Raw genomic sequence first — 18584 nt, 5'->3', positions numbered from 1 at the left:
TTCAGATGAGCGAAAATAACCTCACAAAATCATGTCCCTGTTAAATGGATTGACATTCGTCCCGAAGACGTGGCAACGTCGCATTGACCAGGACCTTCAATTGGTAGAGCGTTTGGCAGTTTCTCTGGGTACTGTCCTTTCATGGTGGGGAGGGTTTCATTCTTGAGGTATGTTGAAGCATGTAGTGTAGTAAGTGTATCAGGGGCAGCGCTACGGTTAAGACGGGTTTCATGAAACAGACAGAAACACCAGCTGAACTTCCCTTTCCACCAATCAACGAGTTTTCTCTTTGTCGCGGATTTCGGCCGACATGACCTATTCATGATTGGTCTTCTCCGTCACCTCCGATGTCAACCTCCTCGACGGTGACTAGTGAGTATAGACGAGGTATCATGAAGCGCGCTATTGCTGTCACAGTAGAATCTATCTCTCCAAGAAGACGGCAACTCGGCATCAAGCCCAAACATTTCAAGTCTGATCTTGGCATTCGTGTTTGAACATCCTGTAAACTGAAGGGACCAGGGATTGATGTCAAGACTCTGAGATGGGAGATGAAAGCAGATGAATAGTTATCTCAAGGTTGGGACGAAGAGTATAAGAGCTAACCCGTTCCTCACCACAAAATAATCGTACCATTCATCTCATCCTCACTTCTACATTCATCTGAACATTGCTTGACGCAATTCCTTATCTTCTTTTCTCAATCTTTCATTCAAGGCTAGTCCTGTTCACCAATCTTTTCCATTCTACCTGCCGGTCAGATTCATTCTACTCTTCAAAACCACTCATCAATCAACATGTACTTCACCAACGTTTTCGTCGTTGCTCTCGCCGCTCAGGCTTTCTCCCGTGACGGTCGAGTTACCTCTTCCGGTGCTGGAAAGCTTGCAGTACGTCTCCCTTTTCTAGTTCACTAATCCACTGCTAACAACCTCACAGGCCTTGATGGCTCTCGGTGCTGCTCCTGGAAGCGCTCTGCCCATCTTCACTACCATTGAAGTGCGAGAGGTTAGTCTTACAGGTGATTCCACCAGTGATTCGTTGACTAATACATAAAACAGCCTCACCACCAAGGTGGCCAGAACCAACAGGGCCAACAAGGAAACCAGGCTGCTCAGGCAAACCAGAACCAGAACGGCAACAACAACAACAACAACAATGGCAACAACAATGCAGCAGCGAACGATGCGGGATGTAACGCCAAGAGGGACGAAGAACTCGTTGCTCGCCATCATCAAGGTAACCAGGGAGGCAATGGCAAGGCCAACGCCCAAGCCAATAACAACTGCAATGGCAACGGCAACAACAAGAGGGAGCTGGAGACCAGGCACCACCAGGGCGGACAGAACAACAATGCTGCTGCCAATGGAAACAACGGAAACAACAACGCTCAAAACAATGGCCAGGACAACAACGGAAACAACGCCCAGAACAATGCTCAGGCCAACAATAGAAACAACAATGCCCAGAACAACAACGCTGGATGCAACAACAAGCGAGATTTGGAAGCCCGACACCACCAAGGAGGTCAGAACAAGGGTGGCAATGCCAACGCAGCCAATGCTTGCAACAACTAAATGTTGAAAGCATAGCAGCAGCTGGCAAGCAGCATTGGCATCCTCTCGAGCCAGTACAGATCTGCCCAAGAGTATGGATTGTGGAGTTCTTGGATAGATCAGGTCAAGAGGGACAATGGAAGAGATACTTGAACATGAGTGGCTGGTCCATAAATAGCAATTGATAATATAATAAACCTTACCGGAACAATTTCTTATCTAAATCTTTATTACCATTGGCTAGTAACACTTTCAGTCCCACCTCTAAGGGATTCAGGGTCCAACACGTGATACCCTTGAGGCATATCATTAAATACCCATGAAATCGTCAACTGTTCGATCGCGTGAAACTTAATAGGAAACAGATTACCAACAGAGACTTTCAAGCTTGTACATGTAACATACGAGTCAAAACATAGTCTTTTTATCAACATGACTGCCTTTATCAAGGCTTATGTGAGTTTATGCAGTGGCTTCGGCTAGAACACATTGTACCCATGTCTTTAAGTGGGCTATCAGACCACTTTGGAAAACTCATTCAAATACTAGATAATAACTGCCTTTGACTTACTTTCTGTGTGTGCTCAAAACATAAATCTCTACATAATTTGTTTCTTTCATCAATATTTCACAAAATGGCTCCCAAGAAACCCGAAGCAGTTATCGACAATGTCGTCGCCTTTGGAAGGGTCCGCAAGAACCTCAAAATGGGATGCGTTGGTCTCCCCAACGTGGGAAAGTCCAGTTTGTTCAACCTTTTGACCGAGCAGAGCGCTGCCGCCGAGAACTACCCCTTCTGCACAATCGAGCCCAACGAAGCCAGATGTGCTGTTCCCGATGCTCGATATGTATGTTTCACTTCTTCAATCAAGGCAGCAAGCGACTGATGCCATCCAGGACTTTCTTTGCGATTTGTGGAAGCCTCCGTCCATGTATCCAGCTTATCTTCAGGTCACCGATATCGCTGGCTTGATCAAGGGCGCTTCTCAGGGAGAAGGTCTTGGTAACGCCTTCTTGTCACATATCCAAGCTGTTGACGGTATTTTCCACATTGTCCGGTAGGATGAGTTCGTTGACTCTTCTGAAACCTCAGCTAACGCAAGTTTTGACAGAGCGTTTGATAACGATCAGGTCTTGCACGTTGATGATTCGATCGATCCTGTTCGTGACTTGAGTCAGTTGCACCGAAGCTGTTCTTTGAGTGCACAAGACTGACCATTATACTTTCTAGACACCATTCAGAGCGAGCTTTGCAAGAAGGATTTGGGTGCGTATCTACTCTCTTGTATATCCGGCAGCCACTAACAACATGTCACAGACATTTTGGATAAGCAAATCGTCGCTGAGGAGATGATTGTAAAGAAGGCTGGTGGCAAGTACAAGATGCTACCTCTCTTTTATGAGACCACATCCAAAATTCGAGAAGTGAGTCCTAACTAACCCACTCCAGAATAAAGTTGCAGCACGTACTAATCTATAATCTCACGATAGATGCTGGAGAAAGAACAGCCAGTGAGAGACGGAAACTGGACCCCAGCCGAGATCGCACTCATCAACGAGAAGATTCAGCTCATCACCACCAAGCCAATCATCTACCTCGTCAACCTTACCATGAAGGACTACCTCAGACAGAAGAGCAAGTACCTGCCATCCATAGCAAAGTGGGTGACTGAGCATGGAGGTACCTCGCGAGACATCATCCCCTTCTCCATCGAGTTTGAGGAAAAGGTGCACAGCATGAAGGACAATCCTGATGCCCAGGCCGAGTTTCTCAAGGAGAGCAAGGTCAAGTCCAAGCTTGAGAAGATCATCACCGAGGGTTTCACAAAACTCGGTCTGCAGTACTACTTCACTGGTACGTAATTTCCGCCCCCCAGAGTTTCACCTTGATGTTTACTAATATGGTGTGCTAGCTGGTGAGAAGGAGATCAGATGTTGGACAATTCCCCGAGGATGCTTGGCACCTCAAGCTGCGGGTGCTATTCACAGTGATTTCGAGAGAGGATTTATCAAGGCTGAAGTGGTAGCCTACCAAGACTTCCATGATCTCTGTGATGGCAACAAGTCCATGGCCCCAATCAAGGCTGCTGGCAAATATCGTCAGGAGGGAAAGTCCTATGTAAGTCAAGTCGCCCATTGGGTTTGATGCTGTAGCTGACTCTTTTAATCAGGTTGTGCAAGATGGTGATATTATCCACTTCCAATTCAGTAAGTTGGCCTCTTTTGTGAGTTGTCCGGGTCCCTACCTATGACTAACTTTTGTACAGATGTGTCAAACAAGAAATAGACAACGTTACACTCAGAATTTGTGATAGAATATTAGATGGGATTATGATGTACTTGCTATAGTCTCCCTATCTAGAAAATCTTGAAGGCTTCTTGGTCAAGATCTTTCCCTTGCTATCATACCAAATCTTCTTGGCCTTTACCTGGCGAAGAGAATCCTTACCGGACGTCTTGGCATCGTGATAGAACAGCCACCACTGACCCTTGTACTTGACGATACTAGCATGTGTAGTCCAGCCCTCAACTGGCTCGAGAATCCTGCCCTGGTAGGTGTAAGGACCGTAGGGAGTCTTTGAAGTCGCATAGACAAGATAGTGGGTTGTGCCAGTAGAGTAGGTGAGGTAGTAAATCTTGTTGCGCTTGTGAATCCACGGTCCTTCAAAGAAGCGTCGGTCTTCGTCCTCGGAAAGGAGCGGCTTTTTAGTCTTGGGGTCAAGGATGAGCATGTCGCGAGGCTTCTCTGCTAGGGTGTGCATATCCTTGCTCAGCTTGGCAATCTGGGGGCTCAAGGCGGCGGTGCCGTTTCCTGGCTCAGTGCCAGATTCGTTGTAGTTGTTCTTGTCCTGCCATCGTTGAAGCTGGCCTCCCATGATGCCACCCCATGACAAATAGGCTTTGTCGTCATCGTCGACGAAACTGGCAGGGTCAATACTAAAAGTATGAGGGATCCAACTCTTATCGGGGATAAACGGTCCACCAGGGGTTTCCGAGACAGCAACACCGAGTCTGAAGATATCATCTTTGTCTTTGGCGGGGAAGTACAGATAGTATTTGCCGTTCTTGTGGGCAGCGTCAGGAGCCCACATCTGTCGTTTAGCCCAGGGGACATCGTCCACTGATAGAGCAGTGCCATGATCGACTGGCAGCGAACCGTAGATCTTGTCGATGGAGTAGACATGGTAATCTCTCATGGCGTATTGGCCTCCATCAGGGTCATTGTCAAAACCAGCATCAATGTCATGAGATGGGTAGAGCCACAAAGTGTCGTTAAAGACATGAGCTGAAGGATCCGCGGTCCATCTGCTGGTGATGAGAGGACAGTCTGTGGCAAGACTGTGGCCAACGAAAGAGAGGAGGGGGAACAACAACTTGGACTTCATGATGATTGGGAAGACTCAGTGGTATTACGAGTGAGAAACTGACTACTCTACTGTCAATGTTTGCAGGCGATGTTTGCATCTTTTTATACTGATTTAATTTCACGACACAAGAACTGCCGTGTGAGTTTCCTTGATGTAATCTCGTTAGACTTTCTCGAATCAGCCTGTTCCCCGCAAATCAGTCAGTACAATGTTGCGGGGTAAGTCCTTGGCGTAGGATTGCCCGGATAAAATGCAGGGATCGAGTTCTGAACGAGCCCTATAAAGACGTTGCTAGTGGATGACATCCAGTATTACTACGTAAACGATACGAGATGCATCGTATGGATCCGCTCTACTTTACCAATTCTCTGGGCGTAAGCTTAATGTCCCATTGAACGTCGTGGATTTGAGGCTAAATGCAGGTGCATGTCTTGGGGTAAAATATCTGGTACCAAGTTGTCAACTAGTCATTGACTTTGAGAGATCAGCATTGAGATTGATGAATTTGGAATAGGCCGGCCGTCACTGCGAATCAGGGACTGGCGCGCTTAATGTCTTGCTGAGTTACATTTGAGTAAGCGTTTAGATAAACACGCTTGTTACCAGGGGAAACTTGTTGACTTTTAGGACAATTCAACCTACATTTATCCAATAATCATGGCCCCCAAGGGACCTGAGTGTCGTGAATACGAAGACACGACGGCAGCTGTATACATATTGTGCTTCTTTCTACTTTTGGGTTTGCATTCATCATCTATCATCTATCTACATATTCTTCATGTTGTTGAGTGGATGGGTATAATGACTCGCGTCTATGAAATTCTGTTCCTGCGCATGATGGAACCCGGCGTGTATTCGCTTCACAAGCATGTCAAGTAGAAGCTGTCGAAGGTCGTTTGCAGGATAATCCTTGTGGAACCAATGATGACGAATAAAAACTCCACCACAAGTCTTGTCCCCAATGTAGGGACTTCCATTTCCGTCCATGCATGGAATTGTACGTACGTCATCTGTTGAGTTGTAATCGTAGCGAACATAATTAGAAAACGCCGCCTGTTCGTGAGCCCAGTCCATTGCCCATCTCTCACAGCCTTTGTATTTCTTCTCAGTTGGACATTGGTTCCAGTCGTGGAACAGTTCTTGCGTTCGGTTACTCTGTCGAGCAATGATGAAGCCTGTGTTCATCATTACTTTTCCCTTGGCGTCGCGGTTTTTTGGTGAGTCGGGGTCGTTGGACATGGCAATAAGGGTCTTGTCTGTGATGTTCCATAAACGCATAAGCCACTCAAAGGGCATCTCTGGATACATAAAAACGGCATCGGCATCGAGGAATACGACAGTCTCGTGGGTCTTGAGAGCTTCTTTGATCATTGGGACTTTCACCCATGTCCCGTGACGGTTGCGATAGTTAGGGGCTCGGATAAACTGATAGTCATAACCGTGGATCATAGCTGGAGACACGTTAGAAAACTACAACGAGAAGGAAGATAAATCATACCATATAAATAGTGGTTCATCATCCCAGCTGTTCTGCCTGTCATTTCATCGGCATTCAAGGGTGACGATGTGTTCATCATGGCCCCAGCGCCTTTGTCCAGTCGTGTATCCACATCCAAAATGAGCAGCTTCTTCTTCAAGGGTCGCCATTTGTAGTTGTCGCTGTCGATCTTGTATTTGTATCCTTCTTTCGATATGAATTGCGTGTCGTTGAGTTCGTGAAGGAAGGGCTTCCAAAGATGGTGCATCAGCTCCGGCGTGTTTTCAGAGAGCCTTGCTGGTAATGGAGTCGAGAGGGACGAGCTAGTGGGAATATCGATTAGAAATGATTCACCAAGCTTTGCAGCTTGTATACATACCGGAAAGCCAAGTCACTAGTCGACGGGAAGTAGAAGAGCCAAGAGTGTACCGCCAGCCCAAAGATCACCAAGATACCCATAGCGAGCAGCACGCCTCTCCTCCTGTTGGCCCGAAGTAGGAATAAGTGATCCATGGTGGAGTCTGAAGCTACTCAAGTCGCCTAAAGTTCAACAGATGGGCTAATCTCAGTGACGGGGTCTGGAAGAGTTAGATAAGACGAGGGAGCGAAAAAGAAACATTGTCAAGATTGTGCGCTGGGGGGTGGTGGGAAACGCCCTAGTAATACGGAAAAAAAAAAAAGAAACAGCAGATTCGGGTTTCTTATGTTCAAAGACGGTCAGTAAGTTCATCTGGCGTGATAGAGAGCTACGGAAAGAACCGAGAGTCTGTTCAAAGCATATCTTATCTTGAATTTACGAGGTGGCGCCCTCGGATATCTTTCAAGGGCATTTGATTGGGAGATGCGTAAAGCTTGTTGGTTAAGCAGCCACTCAAAAGGGTTAGAATGGCCACGCTTCTCCTTTACGTGCCGAGTTACCCATGACTCTCTTGCCGTGGTCCGGAAATCTCGGTCCTTTATACCAGTTCAGCTGGTTTATAAATAAAAGCCAATTGATCGTTGCGGTGGTTGTTCTAGAACACCAGTTGGGCTGCACTTTACCGTTGGTTGAGAAATGTCTCTCTAGGAACCCGATTTGAGACCCGATTTTGTTGTGGCGTAAACTAGTTGCAAAGCGGAATGTCTTCCGTTTGCGTATTTTGGCTAGTAAGCGATAATCCATGCAGATTCTTTTCACAGTAAATTGGAGTTTAGTGTCCAGGTTGTGTGGCTATACTACTGTTTGTTTATTGATGTAACTATTGATTTCTAGTAGACCGGCAACCAGAAACTTAGATAACCCTGATAACCAAGTCCTTTCAACAGTAGGACAGTAACAAGGACAGTGCTAACTCCTCTCGTCAACGGTCGCTGAATGGCCAAGCACAAGACGGGAGTCAAATTCGAAAAGTTACACATCGTGATAATCGACCCGATGATTCAATTGTACTCAGAACATGGCATGGAGGGTACTATACAAGAACTGTAGAAGACTGCTTTGTCTAAAAAGCAAGACAAATCCTACAATAGCCTGGAAGACAAAAATGTGAATAAATTTATATCGCGAGTATTGGAAGTTGAACCTTTTATTCTTTCTGCTGAAAGTTTATCTCTTGTGCAGTATTTGAGTAACATTTGTGTTGATGATGAAGGGTGTCACGTGTATCCTCACCTGACTGTTTCGTCATGAGCGGCTTTTATACGGTTCTCGAGGATGATCTTTGTTCCTCACCCGAGCGGTGAGTGACGGCCGACTGCTCAGTCGATCTCTCCACGCAATCCAACCTCGGCAAAAGTCGATGATAGATCGGCTAGACAAGGAGATTGAATCACCATTCCCAATTAGGCAACCGATCACGGCATAACGATGGTCTTCAAGTCAAGTGAACGCGGGGATGCCAGAGCCAGAAAACCCACTGAGAATATAATCTATTACACTTACTTGAGGGCACCCATTCCCTGATAGATCTTTTGATTAAGCGAGTTAAACTTCCACAATGACACAAAGCAAACATGAATCGATTCCTCTCGGGGCGTACCTCTTCACTCGTCTCAAACAGCTCGGCATAGGCTCCGTTTTCGGTGTCCCTGGAGACTATAACCTGAAACTCCTCGACTACATCAAACCGGCCGGTCTGCACTGGATAGGCAACTGCAATGAACTCAACGCCGCATATGCGGCAGATGGATACTCTCGCATGCATACTCTGGGTGTAGTCATCACAACCTTTGGCGTAGGTGAACTATCAGCCATTAATGCCATTGCTGGTGCCTATGCCGAACGAGCACCAGTGCTTCACATTGTTGGCGCGCCTTCGCGAGCTACTCAGAGCGCAAGACTGAATGTTCACCATACTTTCTTAGATGGCGAGTATAAAAGGTTTGCTGCTATGCATGCGCATGTTACTGCTGCACAGGTCTGTTTGACGGATATCATGAGTGCTGCAGAGAGAATTGATTGGATCATTGAACAAGCGATGGTGTATCAAAGACCGGTATATCTTCAGATTCCTGACGATGTGGTTCAACTGCCCATCTCGACAAGTAACTTTGATGTGAGGGGTGTTATCAGTCCTTCACCAGTGGCTACAGAGGTTGACACAGGGAGCATTGATAAGATCTTGGACCGGATCTACTCAGCTCAGAAACCTCTGATTCTTGTCGACGGCGAAAGTCGCAACATGAATGTTGTGAGTGAGGTCAGCGAGTTGATCAATATTACTGGCTGGCCGACGTGGACTTCAGCTTTTGGCAAAGGTCTTGTCAATGAGGAGTTGACCAATGTACACGGCGTTTACCTGGCAAACTGCGGAGACAAGATGGCATCCGAATACTTCAAAGGCTCTGACCTGATCCTCTTCTTTGGACCGCATATGAGTAACATCAACACTGGTATCTTCACAGCGATCCCAGATGAGGACGCGACAGTGTCTTTCTCCTTGGATCAGATCAAGATTTCAAAGCGAGTCATCCGAGACCAGCCACCTCGAGCTTTTATTCAGAATCTCCTCAGCAAAATCGACCCTTCGCGGCTCGCCAAGATTGATGCACCAACATTCCTCGGCAAGTCTCACCCGGGCGAGCTCGAGCCATCTGGTCAACTTACTCAAGAACTATTCTACCCATACATCAATTCCATGTTCCGTCGCGGCGACACCATCTTGACCGAAACAGGTACTGCTGCAGAAGGTGGCAAGGTTCTCAAACTCCCCCAGGGATCACGCTTTTTCACAGCTGTCACGTGGTTATCAATTGGGTACATGCTCCCCGCCACGCTTGGTGTCGCTCTGGCGCGTCGCGATAAAACCAGCCACGACAAGGATACAGAGCGCACGATCCTTTTTATCGGAGACGGGAGTTTGCAAATGACGGCTCAAGAAATCAGCGTCATGGTGAAAGAGAGACTCAACATTGTGATTTTTGTCATCAACAACAACGGGTACACAATTGAGCGAGCCATTCACGGTAGGAAGGAGGACTATAATGATATTGCGCCGTGGAACTTTAAGCATGCCTTGGGATTGTTTGGGTATAATGATGAAGAATTGAACAAGAGATACTTTTCTGCGAAGACGTGGGGAGAGTTGAGAACTGTTCTTGATTCAGGGGCGATCCAGCAAGATGACGGGGTCAAGATGGTTGAAGTTTTTATGGATCAGGAAGATTGCACTGGAGAGTTGAAAGGGCTGTTGGAGAGGCAAATTGCCAGAGAAAAAGCATCAAGTTAGAGTGCTGATCAATAGGTGGTGGACTTCTCACTGGTATTGGTGTTCCCATCAAACATGCAATTAATCTAAGATCAAAACTACAACTCCGAAAGCTTCACATAGTGCTTTCGGCTGATAAGCTATATTACCAATATCAAGGATATTATCAATATGAGATTATTCATCACCATGTTCCTCAATCTATTGTTGTGATACTGATGTTGGAATTGCAAAATACATTTAGTTACCCTAAACTGAACACCCTGAGATACTCAGTCTAACCCACCAAAACTCCACCAAGTACGTGACGTCAATTGCAGTTACTAGTCTCCTCCAATCGTCAGTGCACTTCCAAAACGGCCGCGGTCAACGCCGAAGGCTTGCGGGCGCGCCGTTTAGCTAACACTTTATCCCGTCTGACCACAGCCAGTCTGACTGACTCAATTCATCATGCTCTTGTCATGTAGCGGTAAAGCTTCCTTATTAGCTTCCTTCTGACAAGTTAGTGACTTTTGACAGGTTGGTTATGCATAACGAGTAATAACACGTTGGACCGGAATGGATCTTGCAGAGACCAGAACACGAGACGAAGTTTAAAAGCTTTGACACGGATTGGCCGTCGACCGGCAGTGAGAAAGAAGAGAAAGGCAGAGGGGGAAAAAAGGCTGGGGGATGTCAGTGCGCTGGGTACTGTTCCGGACCATCGGGCCTCTTGTTTTTGTCCAGGTTTCTCATCTGTCATTTTTTCTGGGTTTTTGACTGTTGCACTGGGTGACTCGACCAGGATCATTTATCCCTACATACTGATCCAGTCTAGTCATACATACATGATGAGCAAAACCTTACGACGCGTTCCGCTCAAATCAAAAGACCCAACAACAAAAGGTGTTGCCTCCCTTCAGTAAGCTAGTCATAAGCCTAACGCAGGTACCACGTCTAGCGTCAGGGGCATCAAGAGGCAAAAAAAGCAAGGCCACGGTCAACAAATGCACCTCTCGTATATGTCTTGATCATTCTATTGGTCACTTCATTTCTTTTAGTCAGGTCCCCCCAGAGCCGAGTTCCGGATCACGATTCGCTTGACGGACTGGTAAATTACCCCTTCGTATAGAATGACAGAAAGAGACGAGACCAAAAATAAACACGAGCTTTTTTTGGGTCCTTGTGCTCATCATGTCTCCGCAAGTGGTCCACTCTGATCGATCGCTTCGTCTGAAAAGTCCGGGATCTTGCGATAACAATAGAACAAAGCAAAGAAGAAGAAGAATTATAAAGACTATTGTTCTTCTGCTTCTCCAGACTTGTTTCTTTCCTCTTCATCCCAGACTCGCTAATCACACTCGTTACTTACTCCAACTTATCGCGTCCTTTCGCTTAATACACTCGCTACTTTAATACTTCACCACCAAAACAACAACAACAACCGTCACAATGGGTTTCGTCAAGACTGCTGCTTTCGCTACCGCCCTTCTCGGCGCCGCCAACGCTTCTCCTCACTATGCTCCCCCTTCCAACGAGACCATCCACTACACCACTGAGGTCGTCACTCACCTGACCACCTACTGCCCTGCTGCCACCACCCTCACCTACGGCGACAAGACCTACACTGTCACCAAGGCCACCACCCTCACCATTGAGGACTGCTCCTGCACCATCACCAAGCCCGTCGCTACCGCTACCGGCTATGCTCCCCCCAAGCCCACTCACGCCAAGGACTGCGCTGAGATGTGCTCCGACAAGTTCGATGAGTGCCGCGTTGCTCCCGGTGCCAACATGGCTCAGTGCGCTGCTGAGTACGCTGCTTGCCTCGGCTACAACCCTTGGGAGAGCGGCAAGTTTGTCGAGCCCACTGCTTGCCACGAGGGTGCCAAGCCTACTGGCCCTGCCTACACCACCGAGGTTGTCACCAAGCTGACCACCTACTGCCCTGAGAAGACCACTCTTACCTACGGCAACCAGACCATCCCCGTTACCAAGCCCGGTACCGTCACTGTCACTGGTGTCCACCACGTCACCACTGTCCCCGTTGTCCCTACCGGTTACGCTCCTCCCGCTACTCCTTCCACCCCTGCTGAGGCCAAGGACTGCGCTGAGATGTGCACTGAGAAGTTCGACTCTTGCCGTGTTGCTGCTGGTTCCAACAAGGCTACCTGCGCTGCTGAGTACTCCGAGTGCCTTGGCTACGCTCCCTTCGACAGCAACGGTTCTCTCGTCAAGCCCACTGCTTGCCACGGCCCTGCTCCTGGCCCCACTGGCACTGGTTCCAAGCCTAACCCTCCTGCTGTTGTCCCCTCCGGTACTGGTGCTGGTGCTCCTCCTGCCACCCCCACTGCCGTCACTGCTGGTGCCGCCCAGGTTATCCCTGCCGGTATCATGGCTGTCATTGGTGCTGTTGCCCTTCTCTAAATGCTCTCTGAAAAGAGACATTAGACTATTCTAAATAGACTTTCTACCACATAGATTTATACATGTATATTCTTTACTCTTTCTGCCTTTGTTGAAGTTTCAACTCGCCCGTGAATGATCTGTACCCTTTTTGTGAAGGGTTATATTTGTTAATATGTATACTGCTGCTTTCTAAATGGTAAATGAGGACCAATGTGGTTGACATGAAGCTGTTCTCTTTTTAACGCTCTGCAATTATGGACTTAACGTAGTGCGCTGTCTGGTACCTAACGCCTACTTCAAATGTACAAGTGGGACAACAACGGCATGTCGTCTTCTTCTTGGATGTTAAACTTGAAAACGCCGCTCCGCATTAGCAAAAGATACTGGGAACGATTGTCTGTCATTTGTAGTAAAATATAAAAAGATGAGGTTCTGCCCGGGCTCGAACCGGGGACCTTCTCGGTGTTAACGAGATGTCATAACCAACTAGACCACAGTACCCAGTTTTATACTGATTCATGGATTAGATGTCCGCGAGAAGCAGATATGAGAGCAAGCAGAGCGGGACAACGTATAATGACCAAGACTTGTTTGCCAAAGCCATCTCCAATCTATAATTTTAATATTCTTTCACTCTGAGTATCATAATATTTTCCAGGACGTTCTTTTATTCATGGTAATCACTTGTTCAATATACAGCAACTTGGAAAATGTAAAGCCGAGGCTAGATGAATGGCTTGCCATTACAGTGTAAGTATTCTAGTAAGGTAGTCGTTGGTATCCGTGGAATAGACAATAAAAGTCAAATGATTAAAGCAATACATCGCATGTTCTTTCGTTAGGTATACTAGCCACAGTTATAAAGCTGGCTGTGGAATCCATTGCTGGGCCAAAGTATTCCCTTGGTTGCGTACCCGATAGAAAATACTAGAAGGTCAGCACGTGCAGTCGTGATAAGGCATACTTGACATCTGACTTTGTCTTATCATTGTTGAGATATAGGTCTCAATTGCCACTAGGATCTCAATCCTTTTTGCTTTTATTAATCATGGCCGATTGTGAGATTGGCCTTATCCATGTTCAATGAGTAAGCCACCACATAATCTTGTCAATTACCATTTGAGAGGAAATTCCAGAAACCCAACGAAACGACCATCGTGTCTGATCATGTGCGCAAAAGATCAAAGTCAATTCCGAAAAGGGAACATGGTGGCGTAGTCTCGACCTGGTGGCTGGCCCGAAACGTCCAATCCCATAAGTCTGAATTACTGCCGCGAGAGAACAGTGAGATCATAATCTGTGGCAATACTGATCCGGAAGTTCTATAAGCTGCCGCCATTCCCCTTCCTTTCCCAGTGTGAATTTTTATTCTTCTCATTGCCGAACTTCCTGTCCACCTGACTTAATCGCAAGCAAAACTTACAAGGTATTGGAGATCTGATAAACTTCAACATCACACCCACTGATACGTTCTCAGATGCCTACTACCTCTGGTACAGTCAGCAGTTTTGACGGAGGGAACAAAATCATTGCCACTTTTGTTGTTGATGGGGTGCAGTGCACCTTCAATGGCAGCTTCGATCCCCCAGTTGGAGACTTCAATAGCTATGATGCAAAGCTTGACTACAGCGACATCAAGCAGTTGACAACTCAGCGAGAATTCAGTGGGAAAGTCAACTCTCAAAGCCTTGTAATTGACACGAACAATGGTGCAAAGATCACCAGTCACTCCGATACGCCGATTTCTCCTGTCAGTCGGTTCTGTGGTAGTGGAAGTTGGGAGCATACTTAGTAAAAGATGTTGGGGATCAACTGCGAATAAGATTGTGCCGAATCGTCTCTCACCCGATCGCATCTGAACGGGCGTTGCAAAGATAAATTACAACACGTAGGGTTGAACTTTGATAAGAAAATAATTACGAATTCAAACTCTATAGCAATGATCAAGTTCATTAGGGCTCAAGATCGAACATCATAAAGAAAGGATTCCCCTCTGCTCAAGCTTCTTAAAATTTCTTTCTTCTTACACATCAGGCAGGAAAACGTCAAACTTGAACCAAACCCTACTTTTACAACTATAACTCCTTGTCAATCAGTCCACAAAGGGTTCCATTCTTCAACCTTCACCATGTACATTCAACCCACCCAATCAAGCACGAGCCTTCCAAGGCTTTCAGCCCGCGGACATCCTTACTACTGGCCCTGGGACGACTGGGGTGATAGCAACAAAAATCAAAATCAAAATAACCAAAACCAAGCAGTGAAACAGGATATGAACACCCACATCAGTGTAAACCCGGGGGGTTCATCCGGTCGTTCCAAAGCTGCGGCTTCGGATTCGAACTTTATGCATCTGTTGACCTTTGGATTCATCGGGGCCATACTTTTGTTCGTGATGTTTCTGGGTTGGCAGAGCTCTAAGAAGGAGGAAGAGGAGAAGAATGCGAACGAGGGTGGAGACGACAAGAAAGATGAGGAGGCTCCAGCGTCGTAAGATACCAATCGAACGACCAGCGGGTTCGTATATAGCACCGTGATAAACAGAAGAAAGTTCGGCTAACTATTTTACAGTGCGGACGTTTCGTCCAAGACAAAGCCGAGGCACGATCCAGCCGAAGTCGAGGCGAAAATGGCAGCATGGCAGAGCGCGCTGTACTGGGCATGAGTCCCTGTACAGAAGGTTGGACTTCCGGTATCACATGGGACTTTTCGCGGTAGTAGGATGGACGGGGAGAGTATAGTGACGGACAAGCCAAGATGCGTCGCGTCGGTATCACAACCACCTAAATGTCTACATTTTTGTCTTGATAGCTGGAATTTACCACAATGGAATACGAATTTCGGAATCTTTGCAATATTTTTGTATGAGTTTCGGTAACAGAACTTTAACTACCATAGTACAAAGATGACCATTGAAGTATAGGTGGACTTGGTTCCTCCCTTAAATGTCCCTGAAGGTCAATTCGACTTAATAATGTCACATCTTCCCATCTTGGGAATTATAAAAAACTCCTGCCTCATCATGTCATCACTCATGTAATGATGGATGATCATACCTCTACACTGGCGGAGCGAGTTGCATGCCGATGCAGCTCCTTGCGTCTATGCTGAAAAGTACATGTGCTCTGTGTTGAGTTGTATAATTGATGTTGATTGAAGATCTAAGTTGAAGGACTGCAGACTAGAAGTGTACATATAGATGATGTGATCACGTGATCGTACCCGTGATATCCTTCACGTTCAACACTCTGTTCTGTCCAGGGGATGGATTAGTGAATCTAGTCCTATCGAACCTAGATTAGGTCAGTAGTGAAAAAGGTAAAGATATTTTGACCATGCTTGACTTACGTATTTGGATTAGGAAAGACTTCTTCAAGGCGCGAGATGAGCCATCTTGGTGTGCAGACCATTATGCCACCGGGGAGATCCCAGATAGATACACCACTTGTGGGCAAAAGTCTCTTCACTAGTGTAGCTGCGAGGTTATAGAGTCTCGGATTCTCCTCTAGAACACTATTGAGAAGTGGTGGATGGTCCAAATAATTCGCGGTCAATTCTTCTGGGAGACAGGCTACCTCCTCCTCAATACGTCTCCTTAGATGTTGATCTCGTATTATCTCCCAGGTGGCATACGTCAACATCGCAGCCGTACTATTAGAACCTGCCACAAGCATCCTAGATACCTCAGATCCTAACTCCTTGTCGCTCACAACGGGTCTCTTGCTCAACTCGGCTTCACCCAGTATGCGACGAACCATGCTTGGACCACACGAAGGCAAAGACACTACAGTAAGTACAATTGAAACCCGGCTAGATATGATCTCTGGAACCCGGCCGACATCTCGGAGCCAAGTGAATGGATACCACTTGATAAAGGACTGAAGAAATTTGGTAGGTCGGAGGCGAACAAAGCCGTCAGATAACTTTATTAGACATCTTTCCTTAGAAGTAAAGTCAGTTATAGAGGCTAAGCTCTTATAGATAGTTCCTTAGTCTAGTATATAGCTAGGGTTAATAAGGACTCTAAAGTCTATTATCTTATATAGTAATTTTATTAATATTAATATTAATAAGAAAATATTTAATAATTAATTTTTAAAAAGAATAAAAGTTTTTATAGTACTCGTTGGCTAGCCGGGAGGGGGTGCCAACTAAGCAAGCTTAGTTGGCCACAAAAGTATGAGACAAGGCGAAAAGTGTGAGACATCCCGGAAGATGCCCACTTGGCGTGATTTGCACCAAAATACCATTTTTTTCAATCAAATGACACTCAAATCTTGTCAAAATAGGCTCAAACTGATGAAAAGGCGTAGTTTGAAGCTTCTATTGATTTATTGGCTATTTCAGAGTGGGAGAAATGACTGCGACGGCTCTGGTGATGCTCTGGCAAGGGAAACAGCTTCCCTGCCAAAATGTGCCGTATATCTGTTTTCTTAGCCAATAAGGCTATCTTCTTGTGCCGTTCTTATTCCCCTGATGATATCACGAAGTGACTCATGAAGCTGCGTGTGGTGTTGATAGGGACAAGGAGTTGAGGGAAGTGTAGGTAGTGATGACTCAGAGTCAGGTGCACAGGGCGGCGATGAGGGCATCTCGACTTCGCTGCCGCCGGCGACTTCAATTACAGGAAGAATCTCGTCTTCTTCATCCATTTCCTCGTGCTCGTGTGCTTGTGTGAGGTTGAAAGTGACCGTATCATCACTGTGAGGGGAGGCCGGTGAGATCAACGGCGCTGAGGGGCTTCGCGGCATACTGTGCCTTGCGGATAGCTTCACGCACATCATCAGGGAGTTGTGTATCTATCATATAGCCGTCAGTCTCTTCTTTCAGTGCTTGAGTCATTTGTGAACGCTGTGTATCCATAGATAAATAGTCATATTGCTTCCCTGTGTGCTCCAACCACTGCTTGAACTGCAGCCTCTTTGGTATGCCGTTGACGATAACTTCTTTATTCTCTCGCCACTCATCCTTGAGGCGGTTCATCTCCTTGATGATGACAGATCGTGTGAATCGTATACCCTGCTTATGTTGCTTCTTCTTATCGTCGGCGATAGCCTCCTCTTGTTGATCTCGCAGATCTTGCAGCGATACTGTAGGAATAAGGTCAGAGACAGTCTTTGCGCGGCGGCCTCGCTTTCTCTCGTGATACCGCTTTTCGATGCGAGTTCTTCGATCATCCACGTACTTTTGATAACATCCTCAAGCACCACAGCTTCATGAACGATGTTGCGAATGTGCCGGAGCCCTGCGAGCGTAGGAGAACTGAGGATATCGTGATATCGCTCGCCGATGGTCTCGGCGGTGCTGGAAGCGGCGTGAAATCGCATATCTGAGGGAAGAAGTGAGAAATGAGCAGGCGTGAAGGTCTTCTTCTTCTTGAGCTGCTTCCTGAGAAGATATTCTATGGCAGGTCGGTCTGTGGGAGGGTAGATGCCCGTTTTTGGAAGCCCGAGATGATGTGAGCGGCAGTGAAGCCTTCATTAAAGATCTCCTGATTTTGGTGAGAAAAGGGGCCTTTTTCGGTGAAGGCTGATTAAGAAGGCACATACCTGAAAAGCTCCTGCAAAGGCACGCCGGCCAAAGGTAAGATTTCCCTTCCGCAACGCCTCACGAAGCTTCTTCTGATGCGCTTCCTTCAGAAATTGAAATACGCCTACATCCATTGGCTGGAGTATATGCGTTGAATGAGGCGGAAGAAATGCTACGAGAATATTGAACTTTATCATATATTCTCGTAATTCGAATGAGCCGTGGCCTGTGAAGCCGTCGATAACGAGCAGCCGCCATACAGCCTCATCATCAGGCCTCGCCGCGGGAGGCATATCGTGAGTAACCAAGCGGTTATTTGTATCCTGAAGGTGCTCATTACACCCAAACCACTCTTCAAAAATCAAGCTGACGTTTCTGTACAGTAGCAGATTTCTCCCACGAGCATCGGTTGAAGTGCTTCGCCCACTCGAGCGTTATCGCCGCACTTGAGAATGCCGAGTCTGACTGAGCGAAGCGCATATCAGGATCGCCTTCAATGAACGCCCACTCAAGCGTTGGCAACGACTTGAAGATCAGCCAGGGGGGCGTTGTTGCGCCGGCTGCGTTGCCTGAGCCGATG

General features: G+C 46.8%; 9 protein-coding genes and 1 non-coding gene across 10 annotated transcripts; 5 read left to right on the top strand and 5 right to left on the bottom strand.

Annotated features, from left to right (window-relative positions):
- Positions 1-797: 797 nt before the first annotated feature.
- On the top strand, positions 798-1577 carry FPOAC1_010068 (uncharacterized protein; the record flags this gene model as incomplete). Its single annotated transcript, XM_044854465.1, has 3 exons — positions 798-890; positions 940-1008; positions 1062-1577. The coding sequence occupies 3 exons, from the start codon at positions 798-800 to the stop codon at positions 1575-1577; spliced, it is 678 nt and encodes a 225-aa protein (XP_044707135.1).
- A 614-nt stretch (positions 1578-2191) lies between these two features.
- FPOAC1_010067 (uncharacterized protein) lies at positions 2192-3843 on the top strand (the record flags this gene model as incomplete). The annotated part of the gene is made up of 9 exons (XM_044854464.1): positions 2192-2404; positions 2454-2614; positions 2669-2730; positions 2788-2823; positions 2875-2981; positions 3048-3411; positions 3470-3675; positions 3728-3764; positions 3824-3843. The coding sequence occupies 9 exons, from the start codon at positions 2192-2194 to the stop codon at positions 3841-3843; spliced, it is 1206 nt and encodes a 401-aa protein (XP_044707134.1).
- A 67-nt stretch (positions 3844-3910) lies between these two features.
- FPOAC1_010066 (uncharacterized protein) lies at positions 3911-4942 on the bottom strand (the record flags this gene model as incomplete). The annotated part of the gene is made up of 1 exon (XM_044854463.1): positions 3911-4942. The coding sequence occupies one exon, from the start codon at positions 4940-4942 to the stop codon at positions 3911-3913; it is 1032 nt and encodes a 343-aa protein (XP_044707133.1).
- A 747-nt stretch (positions 4943-5689) lies between these two features.
- Positions 5690-6914, bottom strand: FPOAC1_010065 (uncharacterized protein; the record flags this gene model as incomplete). The annotated part of the gene is made up of 3 exons (XM_044854462.1): positions 5690-6375; positions 6423-6724; positions 6781-6914. The coding sequence occupies 3 exons, from the start codon at positions 6912-6914 to the stop codon at positions 5690-5692; spliced, it is 1122 nt and encodes a 373-aa protein (XP_044707132.1).
- A 1463-nt stretch (positions 6915-8377) lies between these two features.
- On the top strand, positions 8378-10108 carry FPOAC1_010064 (uncharacterized protein; the record flags this gene model as incomplete). The annotated part of the gene is made up of 1 exon (XM_044854461.1): positions 8378-10108. The coding sequence occupies one exon, from the start codon at positions 8378-8380 to the stop codon at positions 10106-10108; it is 1731 nt and encodes a 576-aa protein (XP_044707131.1).
- Positions 10109-11518: 1410 nt separating this feature from the next.
- On the top strand, positions 11519-12493 carry FPOAC1_010063 (uncharacterized protein; the record flags this gene model as incomplete). Its single annotated transcript, XM_044854460.1, has 1 exon — positions 11519-12493. One exon carries the CDS (start codon positions 11519-11521, stop codon positions 12491-12493), a length of 975 nt encoding a protein of 324 aa, XP_044707130.1.
- Positions 12494-12902: 409 nt separating this feature from the next.
- FPOAC1_010062 lies at positions 12903-12976 on the bottom strand. Its single transcript has one exon. It is a non-coding gene; the product is annotated as a tRNA-Val (tRNA).
- A 976-nt stretch (positions 12977-13952) lies between these two features.
- Positions 13953-15140, top strand: FPOAC1_010061 (uncharacterized protein; the record flags this gene model as incomplete). Its single annotated transcript, XM_044854459.1, has 3 exons — positions 13953-14225; positions 14514-14965; positions 15047-15140. 3 exons carry the CDS (start codon positions 13953-13955, stop codon positions 15138-15140), a joined length of 819 nt encoding a protein of 272 aa, XP_044707129.1.
- Positions 15141-15683: 543 nt separating this feature from the next.
- On the bottom strand, positions 15684-16233 carry FPOAC1_010060 (uncharacterized protein; the record flags this gene model as incomplete). The annotated part of the gene is made up of 2 exons (XM_044854458.1): positions 15684-15768; positions 15824-16233. 2 exons carry the CDS (start codon positions 16231-16233, stop codon positions 15684-15686), a joined length of 495 nt encoding a protein of 164 aa, XP_044707128.1.
- Positions 16234-16908: 675 nt separating this feature from the next.
- FPOAC1_010059 (uncharacterized protein) lies at positions 16909-17802 on the bottom strand (the record flags this gene model as incomplete). The annotated part of the gene is made up of 3 exons (XM_044854457.1): positions 16909-17176; positions 17229-17565; positions 17625-17802. The coding sequence occupies 3 exons, from the start codon at positions 17800-17802 to the stop codon at positions 16909-16911; spliced, it is 783 nt and encodes a 260-aa protein (XP_044707127.1).
- Positions 17803-18584: the final 782 nt, after the last annotated feature.

This window comes from Fusarium poae, chromosome 3, assembly GCF_019609905.1.
Source record: "Fusarium poae strain DAOMC 252244 chromosome 3, whole genome shotgun sequence".
Lineage (NCBI taxonomy): Eukaryota > Fungi > Ascomycota > Sordariomycetes > Hypocreales > Nectriaceae > Fusarium > Fusarium poae.
Note: the sequence above shows the minus strand (reverse complement) of the source record. Positions and strands in the feature narration are given on the sequence as shown.